A 16238-nucleotide genomic window follows, 5' to 3' on the forward strand; every position below is an offset into this window, starting at 1 on the left:
AATTATTTAACATAAGTCTATGAAAGCAGCCTAGTTTCATGATGGCTGTGGGGATTATTCCTTGACTCACCAACTTTATTGTAAGGTTTTAAATGGTGAGATACTTTCTTTCCTCTTTAACCGTATAATTCCTAGTGCAGCTACATATAGGTAGTAGATCTTTAGTGGGTACTTGGCAAATATTTTATGAGTGGATGAGTCTGCAAGTTTAATACCTGTGATCTACATAGATGGCATTTTTTGAGCTCACCACCTCTCTTATTTGGGAGTGTAATTATGAAAATTAAGTTAGAAGTGGTTTAAGAGGGAATTTTCTCTAGAAAACTGTATCTACTGAATTTCAGTCATTTGTTTGTTGTATGTGTTTCTAGAAGGCAAGGCACCTTTGAGGATTAGATCCCATGGAGGTTTTCTGTACCTTTTGAGAGGTTTCCCGTATTCCTTCCATTCTGTTCTTCATCATAGATGCTCTAATTATACTTTTTTCAGTTCTGATCTTAGCCACTTCTGATTTTCCCAGGTAGATTACAAACTCCCCAAGCCAGATTTTGAGCTTCTGGAAAGAAACTGTGACTTATTTAACTTTGTACCTCCATTTGATAGTACAATATATATCACATGGAAGACACTTAGTGTTTGATACAGGAGCAAGCAAGGACCCTCTGCCCCACCTCACCCACCCCCACAAATATTTTGCAGTCAGGGCTACATGCCAGTCACTCATAAAATGTTCTAATTCAGTTTCAAGTGTTTATTCCCTATTGACTGTATGTGCAAAGCAGCCATGCGATTTTTCCTCTCTCTTTCTCCGAGTGATTTATTTTTTTAACCAGAGGGCTCATTCTAATCCACTGATCTATTCAATCTATCATCATTAAATGATAGTGTCTTTCCCAAATGTTAATCCCTTGGTATTTAAATCCCACTTTCTTTCTTTGGCTAAAAACAAAACAGATAAAAATTCACAGCAGATATGCTCTATCTGTATTGTTTAGGTTAAAAAATCTAAAGGTACATCTAGCATGCTACTGGAGAAACCCACCACTTCCAAATTTGGTATGTAGTCACATACCTGCCAGTATAAAGACTCTTCCATCACCGCCTGCTTTGTTTTCTTGGCTTATTGACATCTACAGTAATGATGGTAGCTCCCTTCATTGTGGTGGAATTTCAGATTATAGAATCCTCTTGCCTTTGTTGTCCAATGTGATTCTCCCTTCAACCCAAGGAACTATATAATATAGGTCTTTATTATTCAAATTTTAATATAAGAAATCTAAGGCTCAGGGAGGTTAAGTAATTTGTCTGAAACTACAGCTAATAATATATGGTGAGGCCAGAACTGGAACCCAGCTATTCTTGTTCCCAAACCCTTGTTCCTTGCCCAGTTGCCCTTTAAAGATGACCACGGGCTCTATGATCCCCTCTTGACACTTGGTTTTACACGGTAGATAATATGGTGGAATTACTGACATTTGAGCCTGTGACATCTTAAAAAAACAAGGTGTGCTTTTGAAGCACGCAATCTGAGTTCCTTATAATTTTTAATCTAACAAAAGTTTTTCAAACATAGACTGTCGGAGTGCTTTGTGGACTTCTTCTGCCCTTATTGGTGCATTTGAGTTACTGGGCAGGTTTATAATCTTCTCAGTGACTAAGAATGCAGTGTTTTGATCGGCTGTGGTATTATCCCTGCCTGGCGGTTCCTTGTAGAGACTCCAGATGCGCACACTATATATAATTAACAATAGAAGATATATCTTTCCTCAATACGTCTTTGTCTCCCTTCATCATTTTGCTTTGTCTGTTTTCTTTTGCCAAAAAGCCCATGCTACAATTAAATGTCTTTAGAATAACACAGTGGAGAGTATTTTAAAGGAACACTGGGGGAAATTTTAGCTAGAAACATGAAGCTGCCTGTGGAGGTAGAGGGAAGAAAGGCATAGAGTGACTTTGACTTGAGAAAAAGGGGGTTATTTGCAGGAAGTCTTCCCCAGCCCAGTCAACAAGCACCCTTGACTTATGAACATGGCCAGCTCCCATTTGCCAAGCAGATGTGAACCCAACTCTCTCTAATGGAACTACTAGGAGTTTGGCATTGCGTCAGGGGTAATGGCTCGCAGAAAGTCCAGTTCTTAGATGAAGGCAAAATAATATTTAATGAAAGAAGAAAAACATCAAACCTCTTCTCTGTTGTGGACTATTGAACAGGTAAATGTTACCTTGCCTTCAGAGTTAAGAGCCAGTCAGGGTACCTACCACCAATGTGAACATTCGTTCAGCATCACGGAGATTGACAAGGACTTCAGATACGGTCCTTGATAAACAAGCACTCTGTGGGCAAACTTCAGAAGGCCACCTTCTGCTTCTAAGACTTGGCACAAAGGGTTGACATTTAGTGAAAAGACCACATTTATAAGCTCTGGCTACAGACACACACACCTCCAAGAAGCTCCTAGGAGCGGAGTAGGAGACAAAAGCTGGTGGAGTGGCGCCTTCCTCTGAAGAGGGAACCGTGGGCAGAGCTTGTCCTGGACGTCCCCACGTGCCCAAGGTGCCGCCACCAAGGACAACTTAAAACGTCACACCCCCTTCTAATTACCGTTGTCCTAAATCAGCCGCACCGACTTCATGGGCTAGCCAAACCCTCGCACCAGTGCCACGGTCCATAAATTAAGCTAGCAACCACAGTAAGATAATTTTCCAATAATAACTTTTCACAGTTTCCTGCAGCATCAAAGTAAAATCAACATGTCAAGTTCTGTTCTGCAGTGAGAGAAGAGAAACCTGTGAAAATGAGTTGGACGGGGGGCGGGAGATAGATTTCTTGTGGGTTCTTTTTAACAACAAAAAAACAACTCCCACCCTCCACCTCCCGCTGCTAGGTTTGGTCCAGAGCTCCCAAGCAGAGACTTGTTTGGGCTAGTGAAGGCCTTTTCCCATCTGGGACATTCATTTTCCTAGCAGAGCAGGCTGTTAATCAGTGTCGTCCAAAAAACCAGTGAGCTCCACAGTTTTAGTGTGTGTTTCTGCCGCCCTGCTGATGGGATTGTAATGGGATTTTCACAGCTGAAGAAGGCAAAGCCCCTCTCCAACGATCCCCCTTTCCTTCCTCCAAGAAAAGACATTTGTGAATGATTCCACATGACAGCAACGTGTATATGACTTGAGGTCCGGTAATTGTTTTCACACTAATTTTTACTTGTGATTGCTTCCCCTCTCCCAGTCAGGTGAGTTTTTAAAGATAGATAGATGGATAGAGAGACATCAACAGACAGACAGAGATCTCCCGATATTTCTGTTTTTCAGGCATAAATAAATTTACTAAGAAGCTTCGAAATCCCTACGCCATCGACAATGATGAGCTACTAGACTTCCTCTCCAGAGTTCCGTCTGATGTTCAAAAGGTATGTAATGAACGCTCACCACCAACAGGGGCCCCGACCCTGAAGTCTGGCCTGCCCCAGAGCCAGACGAGCACAGGACTGTGCTTGTGTGAGTCATTGAGATAACGAATCAGAAAATCCTTAAAGAGGCCTGCCTTGCAGGGAGGTGGCAAGAAAACCTTTGTCCAGAAGCATGAGATGATTGGGGAAAATTATCCGGAAAAAGAGCTACTTAAGAATGATCTGGAACTCACACTGCGAGGCTGTAGTGCAGTGAGGTTTGCCCCTTTTCTGATCGTTTGCCTTCCCAAAGAGGATAAGATGGGCTCAGCGAGTAGGAGAGCGTGAGATCCAGAGCTGGGGGAGGCTTGCTTATTTTCCCCCTCTTCCGGTTGGCAGGCATTCTACGGGAAGTAGGGGGCATGAGGATTACTCTTTTGATTCTTCTTTGCCCCGATTATCTCCTAGGCCACCCTCCTATCCCTTTCCCTTTGAAGACTTAAAGATGCTGAGGGCAAAGCCCCCACTTACTCTAATACACATAGAGGCAGAGACAGCATGCAATAATTTGAGATCAATCAGAAGTATTATTCACAGGTAATGGTCACTTAGTCCAGCAGTGTCCCTTTTCTTTGGATACACAGAGCTTAACCAAGGCAACAATACCGGAAAGTCCATAGAGCAGCCTAATTCAGGCCCCTGCAGATCAGTCTGCTATAAATCCAGAGGCGGGAGGGCAGGCAAAGACCTCTCTAATGGAGAAGAGAAATCATAGAATAGGTAGATGGGGAGACCATGGCATGAAATGCCATCATGACGATCAAAGACACAATCTTTTATTATCTGAGAGAATCCCAAATCAAGTATCAATTTCTAGGCCAATGTACCATAATTCATTTCCCAGCAGGTCCGGGTGCATCGCAGAGACGTAAGGCTGAAAGGCCCCAGAGAGTTTCCTTCCCCTTCATTCCAACTTCTAGAGATTAAAATAGACCTTGTGATGCTTTTTCTTTTAACCTTCATTTAATGATATAATTATCTATTAAAATGCATTCTATAAATATGAATTTCCTTGTTAACATTGCATTGCATGATTGTAAAATAGTAACTTGGCCCCTGTTTGTTTAGCCTTGAAGATTGGCAGGTGTGTCATCCCCTAGGGGACCTTCACAAGACACTCTAAAGAAAGCATGCTTTTTTCACATATCTGCTTTCCACCAAGTGTAGCTCAGTTTATGAGATGGGGTAGGATGTCCTTGGGGAGTTTGGTACAAATACTCAAAATAGTGAGCACATGTGGTCTGTAATGCAATACTTTAAATAAAGCCATTCCACCATCAGCCTATCAAAGCCCACACACCAAAGCAATACGACTGCAACGTACCATCACTTGAGTCACAATGTGAGTTTGTGCCTGCATCCTTGAAGAATGGAAATTCCCATCAAGCCCCTGCTAGGGATTATCTGTGCACAGTTTGGGCACCAGCCCTGAGCGAGGTCATCCGGTTGGAGTTGGCGTGAATACAGAGGGATACAACAAAAGAGCATTTGAGGAAGATGTACAGTAAGCTAGTAAGATCTCCGTGTATCTCCAAGAGCACTTGCTAATTAACACAGTAGACAGTTTGCCACTGGGGACTCCCCACATGTTCATATTTGTCACAGATGTTTTAGCCATTACATTGTAAATGAAATTCATTTATAAGAGAAATCTTTTATTAGTCTGGGGCCAGCATTAATTTCAACATTTCTGCCCCCTCTGGCAAAAGAAATGTATGTAATTGGCAGAGATTTTTTCCCCCAAGATTTTAGATATTTCTAAATGAATAATTCTTAGTAAGTTGCTGTATCATATACTAAGATAAACATTCCCTAGAGACTGTTATTAAGCTCTTTTCTGGTTGAACACGGGCATACACAGAACTAAAACCATCTAGCAGTGCTGAGAGCAGGTAGAAACCCAGAAACCCATGCATCTCATTAGAAAAATCTGCTTTTAATATTTTGGTTTCAAGAAATGATGCATGACTCTTCAAATCCTTCCTGCAATTAATCCCTCCATGTTCCTGTGTTTAGAAAATGATTCATTACCTTTGAACCTTCCTTCCTTTGCCTTGGTGTGTCCTCGGGGAGCCATTAGCACACTGTGGTGAGCTAGGGTTACCTAACTGCCAGCGTCACGTCTGTCTGTTTTCACAGGTGCAGTATGCAGAGTTGAAGCCCGGCAGCGGCCAGAGCCCCCTTCGGAAGAAGCGCAGCGCACTCTAGGACACACGCCGACTTGGACGCCAGCACCCGATTCCGTGTTGGGTTGATTAGACCAATATTCTCTCTCGTTCAGTGGTATCCGTGGTGTCAGTCTGCAATGCGCGCTGTGTGGAGCTCTGTCTGTATCCGCCCCCTTCTTCGTGGCACAGATGCACGCACGTGTGTGTGCATCCATGTGCAGGGGCGTCCTGGTTGCATCTTGAGTCAGCCCAGCAAAAGGGAACAACCCAGAGACGGTAAAAGACTCACATCCCTTCTCAAATAGGAGCTAAAGCAAGGCTTCCATGGGTCTGAGCACCCTCCTTGAGAACAGCCAGGAGGCCACTTGGATTCGAGCATGACTTTGAACTCGTTTTCACACATCCGACAGATCCTCATTAAGATTCAGTTATTTTCACTCCCCACCCCTGCACTCCTTTCAGATGATTGTTCATGAGTCCGTTTTTTTCTCTGAGTTAACAAGTCCTTGATAGATAGTCACCGTCCACCCAAATAATGTATATTATAAATAGATTTTTAAAAATAGTTACCAGGATTAGCCCAATTCTTTAGGGATCTTTCAGCCGTAATTACCAAAGACCTATATGTAAAATTTCAGTAAGCTGCTTGGTGCTGGATGCCAGCCTGCATCGTGGTCCGTTGCTGGCAATGGATGCCCGAGGAAGGCCCCAAGGGATCATTCACCCAAAACCTGAAGGTTTCATGAAAGTATGTCGTTGCCTCAAATAGCCATTTCTTCTGACTTGACTTTTTGCTTATCTCCCAAATAAAATCTCAATATTATAGCTTGAGAAAGAGGGGGTGGGGAATGACTGAATGAATTCTGAGAAGCGTTTTGAAAGATAAAGGCTGAGGAGCAAGGGACCAATGTATGTGGCTGCTTATCTGATTGTCATACTCCCTTCATTTGCCTGCGTTTTTAAGAAAGTAAAAATGCTGTAGCAATCCAAATGGATCTTTTGTTCCTGAGCAAAATAGGCTACACATAATAAAAATATATCTCAGAACCCCATTCCTAGAAAAGTACCACCCGGAAGTCTTTTTGAGTATATCAGTCTTCACCATTTCACCGTAACCCCCTGCAAGTAAAAATCCCAATTTTTATGCATATATAAAATGTATACAAATACCTTTCTGTTCAAATGATATTTAAGTTGTAAAGACTGTATTTTGTTGACACATACTTTGTATGTGCAGATTTATATATATATAATATATATATATATATGTATTGTAAAGAAAAGTTGAGGTAAAAAGATCTAATAGTGAGTTTTACTGTGTTTTTTTTTTTCCTCTCTCTGTCTCTGGGTTGTAATTTAATAATCTTCAAACAAAATGTTTATGAAAAATGCCAAAGATTCTAAACCTTATCATCCTGTGTCTGTTTTTCTTCATATTCTATCTTCCTGGGTTGCTTTCTGGCTGAGCCAGATTTCTGCATGATTTGATTTACTTCAAGTTAATGAAGCTGGCTGAAAAAGAACCTTGCAGAAATTATAAAAGCTCCAGTAAATCTCTGAGTTGTACATACAATAGATACCCAAGAACCTCTTTTGTTAAACCAGTTAATCTTCTGTGTAAACAATGCCTCATTGTCTCACTCCCAACTACCATCTAGTTTATCATAGTCTGTCATTTTGTAACGACCTAAGTCAGACGTTTTTAAACAGACACGTGAGATCTGATCAGTCATTTGAATGAAAACTTTCAGCAGCAGAATAACCCCTTATTTATTTAAAAGTGGAACCAATACTTTATTGTTGTTCTCTTGCAATAGAATTTCAAAATGAAATAATTCGCCTGAAAAGAAGGCATCATTAGTTAGACCTATCTCTTCTGTAGTCCCTCTGGAATTTTCAGCATTAAGTTTAGGATACAAACAGCAGCTGGGATGCAAGAGCAAGGACAGAATCAACCTTTAGTAAACTGTATGGAAAACAATTGTTAATTGATTAACTAGGCATGGGATGTTAAAAATGAATGCTATCTGCAAGTGAAATGTTAAGATTCCTACAAGTAGTCAAACTCGTATGAAAGATTCGGGGATGCTTTAGATAAAGTTTATGGATTATGGTTTCACAGTGTGATAATTAAAGATAATTTAGTAGGAATGTTGAAGTCTGGCCAAGCTCTCCTGGTTCTCTTCTCAAACCTCACACACCAGTTTCCAGTCCTGCTTGGTGTCTTACAGGCATCTCTTCCTCAGCAGTTCGGAAATTCAGCATTATCTTTCCCTCCATGTGTTCAGGACCCCTAACCCCACAGTCTCCTTCTAGCTTTGTTATTCCCCTTATTGGCGCAGGCATCTTATGGGCTGGGGGGCCCTTGGCATCCCTTTTTTATTCCTCATGCTTTTATCACCATCTCCCAACCCATAAAATCTGGTAGATCAGTGTTGACACATTATCTTGTCCGTTTATGTTTTGTACATTTCCAATCGCGACCACCCAAGGCACCGCCCAAGCTGAGGCCTCTATAACCTCTCACAAGTCAAGGTAGGTAATGGTGCCAATTACATTATGCCAGGTCAGTATTCATTCAGATTATTCTTTTCCCTTGAAATAGTTTCTCCCCAGTTTCTATCCAAATTAATTCTACCCTCCTTCAAAACTTTCAGAAGTCTCCTGCCCACATTGGCTTTCTTAGTTCCTTGGCTGGATTAGAGTCCATCTTTCTCTTTTGCACCCCGACATCTTAGATATCTTTCTGGCATCTGCCGTATTCTGCCATCGCTCATAATTACCAGAGGCCTTGACTCCCACTTCCCTCCACTGGATAGCCCATCCTATCTGGCATCTAATAGTCACTCAGAAAATACATGATTAACTGACCAGGTCATGGAGAACATTTCTTTCTCTGCCTTTTCATGTGTGATTCTCAGAACAGAGAGCTGAGCTGAATAAATTAGTGTGGTCTATCCCAGGAAATAATTTCTTGCATTAAGTGCACACCTCATATTATGTGATACTACTTATAAGCTCTGGCCATGTTGATTATAAACTTTTAAATTAAACAGTGTCATATTTGGAGAAGTCCTTACCTACATATCAAAGGAAAATATAATGTTTATTTGTAGGTGGTAAAACAATTTTTGATTCTTTTTCTTATTATTTATCACTGAACAAACATATATTGAATGTTGATGATATACTTGAACAAAACAGATTACCTACATATCAAAGGAAAATATAATGTTTATTTGTAGGTGGTAAAACAATTTTTGATTCTTTTTCTTATTATTTATCACTGAACAAACATATATTGAATGTTGATGATATACTTGAACAAAACAGATTACATTCCCTTGGTAGAGCCAGGCATTAAACAAATATTTTCAAGCAATGGCATGACATTCTCAGATTCAGCTTTTAAAGTGATCATTCTGACTGCAGTGGGTACACTAGCAATTACGAATGACCAGAGAAGAGCCAGTTGTAGAGCTCCTGATAAGTTGATGTTTGCCTGGACTTTCAAATAAGGGCACTGGAAAAAGAAACACATATAAGTGAAATCAGAGAATGGTTAAGAGATTAAAGTGAGCAGGACTTCACAATTGCTTGACTATGGAGTGAGGGAGAGAGTAGATCAAGGATGGCACTCAGTCCTCTTGTCTCTGGGCCTAGAAAGATCATCTCGCCTTTTACCAAGAGAGAGGATTGTAAGAGCATCCAGGGGAAGAACTGCAGGAGCCCAATTTTAGATGGCGTTGAATTTGGGATGCTTGAGAAGCCTCCAAACGGGGATGTCTATGAGGTGACTGAAATGGAGCTAAAAGAAATACACTGTACTTGAGAGAGATACATTTAAGGGCCAACAGTCATAGAAGATGAATGAAGCTACATGCTTTAAGAGATTGAACTCAACACTCATAGTCATATATATATAAAGATTAGTCAGCTAAGACTGTAAATAGAAATAGAATTAAATAGGAAAGCAGTAAGCATGTGCTGTCATAGAATTCAAGGATAGAGCATGTTTCCAGAAAAGTGTGATCGGTAGTGCTAAATGCCACTGTGATCACATAGATTGAGGACAGAATGATGACCTTAATGACATGGCAGTTTGGGAGGACCTTGGCAACAAGTCATTTCAGGGGAGCGGTAGGAGTAGAAAAGATTGAGGTTGAGACGTGAGTGGATGTCAGAATGTGGAGACTGAATGAAGGTAACTTTGCAAATTTCCACTGGAGGGAGATGAGGGAGAGAGGGCAGAGATTGGGAATGAAAGAAGGGCTACAGGATGATTGTAGTAAGAGGAAAAATTAGATGTGTCATGAACTCAGTATATACCCATCAGCTCCAAAAAATTCTTCATGAGTATGAGATGGAGTTAACTATATTCATTATTTAAAATTACGTTCTGTCAAAACCCACCTCATTTATGTAGTCTTAATCTAACTTTTATGGCAACAGAATGGTTGAAAAATCGAAATAGAATATTCTCTGAAAATATAATGAGTAGTCAATTGAAAATTGAATAAAAGTTGAAGGGTGACTTCTCAAGAATGGCTTAAAGCACATTACCTCTTTATATAGGTCTCTTTGTATAAAACCTGCCATTCTGTTCCGGCATTTTAATGTAATAATTTACACAGGAAAATGGATAGTCAAGCACATCAGAACGGTTAACATTTTATAGCACTTATCAAATGCCAGATACTTTCTAGGTGCTTTAGATGTAATAACACATTTAATAATTTTTTGAAAAGCAACTATGATATTCCCTCTAAATACTTATTTAAAAAAAAAAAAACACCGATCTTATACAAACTCTCCTAGAAAACAGCAAAAAAGATTACACTCTTCTACACATTTTATGAGGCCAGGATAATCTTCATCCCAAAACTCAACAAAATGATACAAGAATGGAAAATTACTTACCAAAATCCCTCATGAATATAAATGTAAAATTATGAAAGATATATAAGCCTCTACACTGAAGAAAATTAATGAAAGGAAGAAGATATACAAATGATGGGGTTCATGGATTAGAAATTCAATATATTAAGATGTCAACAGATTGAATGTAAGCCTGGTAAAAATTAGAGGGTTTTTTTTTTTTTGCAGAAATTAATCAGCTGACTCTAAAATGTATATGGAAATACAAGAGTTCAAGAATAGCCAAAGCAATCTTACAGGTAATAACTCTAGCAGATGTCCAGATGTATTACAAAGCTATTGTAACTAAGACAATGTGGTATTGGCACAAGCGTGGACAAATACATCAAAGAAGTAGAAAAGACCAGAAGCAGACCCACACATATTTGGTAACCTGTGACCTAATTTATGTCAAAGGTAACATATTTGCAATGCATAGGGAAAAGACCTTTTTGGAAAATGATGCTGGGTTATTTTAGTATCCATGTGGTTAAAATGAATCTTGTCCTCTTCCATATATAATTTACAAGAATCAATTCCATATGAGTTTGCAGGTCCAAAAGTGGATGGCAAAATAAAGATTTCAGAAGAAGACATAGGAAAATATTTTCACATCTATGTGATAAGCAAAAAGATTTCTTAAACTGGAGACAAGATGCTAATAATAAAGGGAAAATACTGTTAAGTTGTTGATCATTACAATTAATCTTTTCCTCAAAAAATATGACTGAGTGTAAAGATAAGCCACAAAGTGGGAGAAGATATGCAATCTCTATATGTAAACTGACAAAGGATTCTTATCCGGAATACGTAAAGAATTTCTACAATGAAAAGGCCTATAACCCAGTAGAAAAATGGGCAAAAGACTTGAACAGGCACTGTACAAATGAGCCTATCCAAATGGCCAGCAAATATATAAAAAGGTGCTTAACATCATTAGTCATCAGGCAAATGGAAACTGAAATCACAAAATGATACAATTGCACAAAGCCAGAATAACTAAAGTAGGAAAGTCAATATTAAGCATTATCGAGAATATGGGAAAAAAATTCTCATACTTGCTGGTGGGTGGGAACATAAATTGGTACAACCACTTTGGAAAACTGGTTGGCAGTATCTATTAAAGCTGGCTATATGAATACCCTATGACCCTTCCCCCAGGTTTACTCTTAGGTTTATAACCAATAGATATGTGCATGTCAATAAAAGGCATGCCTGAGAATATTTGTAGTGGCGCTACTTGTATAATTCCAAACTAGAAACAGTATATATATATATAGATATAGATACCCATCAATCGCTGGGTTGATCAGTAAATTGTGACTCTACAGTGGAATACATAGAGAACTGAAATGAAAAACTGTTACATGCAACAACATGGACAAATTTCACAAACAGTGTTGAGCAAAAGGAACAAGACAGATGCACAGATAAATGCAATGTATGATTTAATTTATGTCAAGTTCAAAAACAGGGAGAATACAGTCTATGGTGTTAGAAGTCAGGAGGCTGTGGGGATAGTGACTAAAAGAATGTATGAGTGGGCTTCTGGGATGATGGTAATGGTCAGTTGTTTTGGTTTGGACTCTAGTTACGTGAACTTGTTCACTTTGTGAAATTCCCTGAACTTAAGACTAATGTAATTTCCTGCATGTTTCCTAAAAAGAAAAGAAAAACGATGAAGCATGATAATTTTATCCCTAATTTACAATGAAAGAAACCAAGACCAATCACTGTTAAGTATTTTAAACATGAAAAGGGAGAACCCATTCAAATAAACCTTTAAAATTGTGTAAGAGTTGGAAGTCACTTTAAACGATAAACCCAAAGAAGGCAGTTCTTACATAATCTTATTGCCTTTGAGTATTCGATTTCATGTTAAATCAACCATCAGTTTTAAAAAATCTTTATTATCAGGAGTACTAAAAATGACTTCTAACTGATTACATGATGGAGCATTAAAAAGTTGCTTTGCATGAGCAAACTGACCCATAAAACCTCAGAATCCTAAGTGTTCCAGAAAATTTTAACTCTTTACAGTTTATACTTAGGTTCATTGAGCCTGGCATCCTAGGGCAACATCTCTCACATGAGTTATTTTTTTTCCCTTTTCACCTATTAAAGCTTGTAAAGCAAAAAGGTGATGGAATTTTTGTGGTTCCTGAGAAAGGCTATGTGTCTTCTCTCCCATGGGAAGAAATAGGGATAGATGATGATAGATGATAGATAGATAGATAGATAGATAGATAGATAGATAGATAGATAGATAAATAGATGATAGATAGGTGATAGATGGATAGATAGATGATAAATGGATGATAGAGATAGATGATAGATATAAATATAGATGATATAGATGAGAGTATGTATACACATATATATGCATATATATCTATATTGCTGAAGTGAAAACTTTACCTTCTTAGGCTCAGTAGTTGGAGGCCTACAAATTAAACTCAACTAACAGATTAACAAGAGAAAGAACAGATTTTAACCTTGTAAGGGAGTTCACAAAGAAATGTGACTCAAAGAGGGCGGTTGAATTTGGGACTTAAACACCATCTTAAGAGGCGAAGGGAAGGAGGAGAAGGGCATGTATAATGGGAAGACAAATGACTTGTTAGAGGGGAGAAGGGAGGAACAGCACATGGGAAAACAGATGACTTTTAGGAAAATTAGATTGGCCCTTAGGAGAATAGACAGATGGGAGATAGGATAGTTTTGTGGCAATATCTCTTTAGGTGTGGTGCCTTTTCATTGTCCCTGGTGATAAGAGTCAACCTTCCTAGGTTGCTCTTGGGCAGGGGATTTAAAACAACTGAGTTCTTTTTGGGAGGCTCTGCTTTCAGTCAGATAAAGGAGTTCAGAAAAAAAAATCATCTGTTGATTCTCAAATGTCTTCAGTTCAAAATAATTTTTATGTCACAACGGTATTTTCTGTACTCCTTCAATATGTATATACATACACATGTATAGTCGTACGTTTTTGTGAAATTTCACATATCTCCAAAAATTGATCCAAAGACTCCAATTAAGAACCCAAGAACTGTGTGTTCAGGTGAAACATTAGAAGTTTGTCTCTTGCTGCATTTGAAACCTCAGGGTGCAGGGTGTGTTTTTCTAGGAGCCCAATGTCAGTAGCCTGCTCATTGCCAGAATCCGACTCATTTATTTCTGATCTAGCTTTTCTCTGGGAAATGTTTTATTAAGCTAGTCTTTATAGGCTGAAAAATCCTAAAATTTCAGTTGGTTTTCCATTCCCTTAATTCATTACAATAATACATACAAGCTTCTACCCTCCATGTATTTTCATTATCAGATCAAAACAACTGGTTGGAAAAGTGAAAACACATGAAATCATTTGTTTAACTGCATAATAAATAGCTGCCATAACTGACTCAGTATGCATCTACCCAATAAATGCTTGCTGTGAGTTTGTTTTTGTTTTGGCATTTTTATCCCCAAAAGGCCTGCACAACCCAGGGCAGTGGTCCAGCCAAGCAAAGTTAACAGGGACAAGTGGAACATTCCTGGCACAGTGAAGGGAGACTGCAGATTGGTTTTATTTAGTCGAGGCATGAATCACCTGTTGGGCTCTATGTTGGGCTGCACCCAGGCAGAAACTGGAGGTTGCTGGACACGAATCTGGTATAAGAAGTGGGAGGCTTTGATTTGTATTTCTCTAATGATTAGTGATGTTGAACATCCTTTCATGTGTTTGTTGGCAATCTGTATATCTTCTTTGGAGAAATGTCTATTTAGGTCTTCTGCCCATTTTTGGATTGGGTTGTTTGTTTTTTTGATATTGAACTGCATGAGCTACTTGTGTATTTTGGAGATTAATCCTTTGTCAGTTGCTTGGTTTGCAAATATTTTCTCCCATTCTGAGGGTTGTCTTTTCATCTTGTTTATGGTTTCCTTTGCTGTGCAAAAACTTTTAAGTTTCATTAGATCCCATTTGTTTATTTTTGTTTTTATTTCCATTTCTCTAGGAGGTGGGTCAAAAAGGATCTTGCTGTGATTTATGTCATAGAGTGTTCTGCCTATGTTTTCCTCTAAGTTTTATAGTGTCTGGCCTTACATTTAGGTCGTTAATCCATTTTGAGTTTATTTTTGTGTATGGTGTTAGGGAGTGTTCTAATTTCATTCTTTTACATGTAGCTGTCCAGTTTTCCCAGCACCACTTATTGAAGAGCTTGTCTTTTCTCCATTGTATATTCTTGCACTGGTCAGAATAGCCATCATCAAAAAATCTACAAACAATAAATACTGGAGAGGGTGTGGAGAAAAGGGAACCCTCTTGCACTGTTGGTGGGAATGTAAATTGATACAGCCACTCTGAAGAGCAGTATGGAGGTTACTTAAGAAACGAAAACTGGAACTACCATATGACCCAGCAATCGCACTACTGGGCACATACCCTGAGAAAACCATAATTCAAAAAGAGACACGTACCACAATGTTTATTGCAGCACTATTTACAATAGCCAGGATATGGAAGCAACCTAAGTGTCCATCGACAGTTGAATGGATAAAGAAGATGTGATACATATATACAATGGAATATTACTCAGCCATAAAAAGCAAGGAAATTGAGTTATTTGTAGTGAGGTGGATGGACCTAGAGTCTGTCATACAGAGTGAAGTAAGTCAGAAAGAGAAAAACAAATACTGTATGCTAACACATATATACGGAATCTAAAAAAAAAAAGTGGTTCTGAAGAACCAAGGGGCAAGACAGGAATAAAGATGCAGACATAGAGAATGGACTTGAGGACACGGGGAGGGGGAAGGGTAAGCTGGGATGAAGTGAGAGAGTGGCATGGACATATATACACTACCAAATGTAAAATAGATAGCTAGTGGGAAGCAGCCACATAGCACAGGGAGATCAGCTCGGTGCTTTGTGACCAACTAGACAGGTGGGCTAGGGAAGGTAGGAGGGAGATGCAAGAGGGAGGGGATATGGGAATATATGTGTACGTATAGCTTATTCACTTTGTTATACAGCAGAAACTAACACAACATTGTAAAGCAATTATACTCCAACAAAGACGTTAAAAAAAATAAAACATTAAAAAAATAAAAGACTGATGTACTAAAATTGGAATGATACAGAGATTAGCACAGTCCCTGTGAAAGGATGGCATGCAAATTTGTGAAGCGTTCCATAGTTTTTAACAATAACATCTGTGAAATAACAACAAAAAAGTTAAATATGACTTCAACTTTTAAACAATAGTGAAATACTGCACAACAGAAATAGGCTTTCAAAGGAATTTTCAAAACAATGAAATACGCATTGAGTACCTACTACATGCGTAGGAGGTATAATGACTTCATGTTTTCTTGTATGTATTGCTATAATACCCAGGCATTAAAACCAGTGCCAGTATTTCAATTCAATTCTTCTTTTATAATATTTCAAAAATTCTACAAAAAGCTTTCTTTTAATTTTTACCCTAGAGATATTTTCCTATTAACGTGCCTGGCAGCAATTGACCAGTCAGATAAAAACTCCTTTTGATGTAAGTTTTTACGTTAGTAAGACATTTCCAAATTGGTAGAAATACTAATTAGGTAATACTCTGGTTTGATAAATTGTGAAATTAATAAAACTTTCTTGCTTCTGATTAAAAAAAAAAGAAGTGGGAAGCACTGCCTCTGACTTTGAGAAAGTGTCAGACATCAATGGCCAGGGACAGGT

The 16238-nt window shown here is 38.8% G+C and overlaps 1 protein-coding gene and 1 non-coding gene across 7 annotated transcripts in view; both read left to right on the top strand.

Moving 5' to 3' along the window:
* Positions 1-7002, top strand: part of MCTP2 (multiple C2 and transmembrane domain containing 2) — a 189449-nt gene extending 182447 nt beyond the window's left edge. For all 6 annotated transcript variants that reach the window (XM_059912573.1, XM_059912567.1, XM_059912568.1 and 3 more), the window contains 2 exons: positions 3310-3407; positions 5586-7002. In XM_059912573.1, coding sequence (XP_059768556.1) covers positions 3310-3407; positions 5586-5654 — 167 coding nt within the window. In that variant the 3' untranslated portion in view covers positions 5655-7002. The remainder of the gene's footprint in view (positions 1-3309; positions 3408-5585) is intronic.
* Positions 7003-15603: 8601 nt separating this feature from the next.
* On the top strand, positions 15604-15709 carry LOC132361357 (U6 spliceosomal RNA). The gene has a single exon (XR_009501660.1). It is a non-coding gene; the product is annotated as a U6 spliceosomal RNA (small nuclear RNA).
* The last annotated feature ends 529 nt before the right edge of the window (positions 15710-16238 follow it).

Source organism: Balaenoptera ricei, chromosome 2 (assembly GCF_028023285.1).
Source record: "Balaenoptera ricei isolate mBalRic1 chromosome 2, mBalRic1.hap2, whole genome shotgun sequence".
Lineage (NCBI taxonomy): Eukaryota > Metazoa > Chordata > Mammalia > Artiodactyla > Balaenopteridae > Balaenoptera > Balaenoptera ricei.